We start from the raw sequence: 4,228 nt of genomic DNA on the forward strand, positions 1-4,228 counted from the left end.
TACAGCTATCTGAATGGAGGTTGCCATTCTGGTTAGACATCCATCCTTAGCTTTCATGACTTTGGTTCATAGAAATCTGAGAGCTTCAAAACTCCAGACTGTGAACAGGTCAGTTTGTATGCAACTCGGGAAGACACCAGACACCTTAACCCAAGGCCTAGGCCAAAAATCAGCTTCCACAGTGTAGGCTTCATGAAAGCAGCTATCAAAACAATAGCAATGTCTAGCTCAATGCAAGATGAAGTAGAGGACCCTCGTGAAAACGACAAAACTCAAATTAAGTCTGATACACACACAAGAACAAACAATTGAAATACTGTCAATTACATGCTTTTCTCCCAATTGTCTTTGTGGTGTGATGCCGCACATAGTTCACACACTTGTGAAACTACATCTTTGTTAACAGAATGATGCGCTAGGTTGATCTATAAAAATCAAAATGCTAAATTGTCATTTGATGTTCACCACCAACATGCAATCCAGAAGAGAACTGAACGAGACAAAAATGCACCAGACAACATTGACCTAGACTACCCTAAAACTACCCATCTTCACCCTGTTGCAGGTCCTGTAAGTGTTCCTTGGACACAACACAAGTACATAGCTGAAACCAAGCAAAACCATAGAGGAACAAACACAAACGTTTTTAAAAACTGGCAAAAAATGAGGACACTGAAAACACAACCTTGCCATTCAACAATGTGGTGGCTCGTATGATATCCATATTAATCCCTTCTGTGTCATGAGACACTTAAATTAATAGAGCTAGAACAGGATATCTAGCCTTCTGGCCCTCACAAAACTGTCCAGTGACTCCCAAAACTGTAGAACTGCAGTTCGATCTTGATGCCTCTTGTGTTTGCTCAGCTTTAGTTGAGAAAATACATATTGCAGTATCAATAGAAAAAGAGGTTCATCAGTCCTGAATCTGTTAAATTGGATGAAAGAACCACAAATATTCTGACTCACTACCATATACCACCAAATAAAACAAATATAAATGCTCTTACCGAAATAATTTTTACATTCCACTGCTTCACTACCTTGGCTGATTCAACGCTATCATCCTCAAAACGAAGAAAGATCCCCATAACTGTACCATATGATTCGAGGCATAGACATGGACAACCCAGACATGCGCATACACAGGAAAAACATCCAAGTAGCACCAGAAAGTTGTCAGCTGAGGTAGCTTGATGTAATTCTTCCATAAACAAAGAGAAAAAAATAAGAAGGTTAACACATACTCTTGCTGAAGATCTCCACATGATCTTTGAAAGGCCAGTCTTTGAACTGCCATTCTTTGCCAAGCACAAACACTGCAAGAACTCGATCCCAATCTTTTGAAGACAAAACTGTTGGCTTGTCTCGGATTTCGTATTTCACTGGTCGATCACGCCCTATCTTCCTGTGAAACTGCATCACCTCTGGCTTTTTGGGCATTGATTTAGCTTTGACATCAGCAGCAACATAGACCCCTTCCTCCAGAAACTCCTTGGCATTATACATATTAAGCATGGTTTGGAAAGCACTAGGAACCAGAATGATCGGCATGCCTTCAACCTTGATTTTCTGGTTTGCAACAGGGAGAGGAGGCCGTGGTACGGGTGGCCTATAAGTTCTAGAGTCTGGCTTTGGCTTTCCTGCATCCTTCTGCTTACTGGAGCCAGGATCATTACCCATCTGATCACCATCAGTTCCCAGGTGATCTTTCCAAAACCTGCTCTCTTCACCATCTGCATGTTTGTCTCCATCCTTTCCATCTGCTTTCTTCTTCTCCTCGTCCCTTTTGGCCAGCATTGTGAGAATTTCCTGAAAATCCTTGTTGTGGCACAGCAGAATTGTGTTCCGGTCTCGAATCGGCCGCTCCCGCTCACGGATGTAGGTCATCATGCGAGACGCATCCATCTCCTCAGGCTCATATTCAGCATCCACGGTGTCCAGGTCAAGCCTCATTCTCTTGGAAGGCCCAAAGATAGGGTTCTCGGGCCGGTACTCTTCCACATCCTCTGTGGGCAGCAGGCCAACACGGTCTCTGTCATCACGGGGAGGCAGGAGGGGGGCGGCTGAGGGGGCAAGGATCTCAATGGCATCGGTGGTCTGGACACGGCCTTCTAGGTACTCAAGGAGGGCCTTGCGGTCGATGTAGGTGACTGTCTGGAGGCGGAGGGCGCGGGCCTGCTGCATGTAGTCGGTGTGCTTCATCTGTGTGTTCTTGACGAAGAAGACGAGGGAGTCGAGGGTGTAAAGGCTGCCCTGCTTGGAGCGGTAGGCCGTCTCGATGTTGCATGGGAAGCGGTACTCGTCTCCGAAATGGAACTCATCGCCGACCTGCTGGATGCTGTCGAGGTCTGAGCGCATGGTGTACTCGCGCAGGACAGTGAGCGGATCCATCTCCTCTCTCTCTCTCCTGCTGCTGCTCCTGTGTTTCTTCTTCTTCTTCTTCGTTGTTCGTCCCTCCTTTCTGCAGGTAAGTTTTTGTTTCACATTATTGCAAAATCTTTTTCCTATTTTTGCAATTTGTTTTTTGTTTTGTTCTTTTTATGTTATTGCAACTTATTATGGTGTTCTAACCCCACGCACATGACCGACCGAAGGTGAGGCGCGTAGGGTTTGCCCAAAAATTACTTGTTGCGCATATGGTTCGTGGTTCCGCTAATGTGTGTTACTAGATTTGATGCTAGAGATCAATGCATACCAAAGAGATCTCTGCACAAAAATGACACATGTCCCATTGTTTGGTCGTTGCCACGCTCGCCTACCATGAACACAAATCATCCCCTTGGTTTTCTCTTCCCCTTCAGGCTCCAGTTAACCTTAGATGCACAAAATATTCTAAAGCCACGTCAAAAAGGGTGAACCATGGTTGTTGCCATTTCAACCATAGTTGGTCATGTGCGTAGGCTATCAACAACACCAAAATGCATTGCAATATCTAGAACAAGTGCATGCAATCATGCGCTAGAGCATTGCCCTTCAAACATTGCACGACTCGAGTTGCTACACTTGGAGTGGTGTGTTTCTGGCGTGAGGCTAAATAGCCAATAATGCAAGGGCAAAGGTAAGACTCTTTCCCAAAAGAGGTAGAATGGGGCACGCAATATGCACCGAGAGAGAGAGAGAGAGAGAGAGATGACAACTCTTAAAATGTAGATACCCAAATTTGTTATCATAGATATACAACTCTTAAAATGTAAGTATATGAGTGCTCGATTGAGATGACTAAAGGTTGAACATTGAGGACTAAAGATTAAGGGCCAAAGTGGAACACCCAAATAGATCCACTAACAAGAAATAAGTCATACTAGATAGAAACGAAACATAGGGATGGAAACCAAGCTCAACTCCCAACCATAGGGAGATGTGCAAGTATAAGGTCATTTTAAATGACCTTCCAAGTCCACATAGTTGCCACATCATTGGACATCATGTGGGTGCATGAGAAGCATCCTCCATGTGTCCCTCCCATGCAACTTTTCTATGGGTCCCACTACCATATGGCAAATGGTCTTTTGGAGGTCAAAACCAAAAGTAGTGAAAACTTGTAGATAATGTAGGGGAGTTTTTACCATCTCAAGGCTCAGGGACTATCTCTATGTTGGAGAATTCCATCTACGGCCTAAACTTTGCAACCTTTGTCTTTAGTCTATTGGGGGAGTCAAAATTTGCCAAGAATGATGATTTACAGTTTAGAGGTAAGTGCATAGTCTCCAATTCCCTTACTGCAAAGTTTACTGATAAATTTGGATTCCCTTTGTCAAGTCATAACATAGGCACTGATGAGGGAGCTCAAAGGTTAACTATCTAATCCTGATTTCTAACATACATGCAACAAAAGAAGCTCCCTCAATTTCAAAAGGGAGCTCTCTCTCTCTCTCTCTCTCTCTCTCTCTCTCTCTCTCTCTCTCTCTCTCTCTCTCTCTCTCTCTCTCTCTCTCTCTCTCTCTCTCTCTCTCTCTCTCTCTCTCTCTCTCTCTCTCTCTCTCTCTCTCTCTCTCTCTCTCTCTCTCTCTCTCTCTCTCTCTCTCTCTCTCTCTCTCTCTCTCTTATATGAACATCCCATTCTCAAGTTGATTTGCTCAACTTCTCATGATCTTCCTTGCTTACATGCCTATATTCTACTTTGATGCTATAGAGAAGGACTTTGAATTGAGATTGCCTTTTCCAAGTTGTGACTTGCAGTGGTGCTAACGAGAGTGTTGGAATGTCTAGTGTTTAACCATGGATT

General features: G+C 44.0%; 1 protein-coding gene across 1 annotated transcript; it reads right to left on the reverse strand.

Annotated features, from left to right (window-relative positions):
* Positions 1-625: 625 nt before the first annotated feature.
* PHP (PLANT HOMOLOGOUS TO PARAFIBROMIN) lies at positions 626-2,475 on the reverse strand. Its single transcript, XM_087676455.1, has 3 exons — positions 1,248-2,475; positions 1,011-1,093; positions 626-867 (listed from the first exon to the last, which is right to left on the reverse strand). The coding sequence occupies exons 1-3, from the start codon at positions 2,392-2,394 to the stop codon at positions 766-768; spliced, it is 1,332 nt and encodes a 443-aa protein (XP_087532581.1). The 5' UTR covers positions 2,395-2,475; the 3' UTR covers positions 626-765.
* Positions 2,476-4,228: the final 1,753 nt, after the last annotated feature.

Source organism: Lygodium microphyllum, chromosome 4 (genome assembly GCF_053477565.2).
Source record: "Lygodium microphyllum isolate KBCC chromosome 4, Lygodium_microphyllum_v1.1.10, whole genome shotgun sequence".
Classification (NCBI taxonomy): domain Eukaryota; kingdom Viridiplantae; phylum Streptophyta; class Polypodiopsida; order Schizaeales; family Lygodiaceae; genus Lygodium; species Lygodium microphyllum.

Bases quoted from the DNA above. Each gene is read 5' to 3' on its own strand.
- PHP (XM_087676455.1), bottom strand. From the start codon at position 2,394: ATGGATCCGCTCACTGTCCTGCGCGAGTACACCATGCGCTCAGACCTC. The intron at 1,094-1,247 runs GTATGTGTTAAC...CATATGGTACAG, and splicing joins TGTGGAGATCTTCAGCAAGA to TTATGGGGATCTTTCTTCGT. The intron at 868-1,010 runs GTAAGAGCATTT...TCTCAACTAAAG, and splicing joins GGAATGTAAAAATTATTTCG to CTGAGCAAACACAAGAGGCA.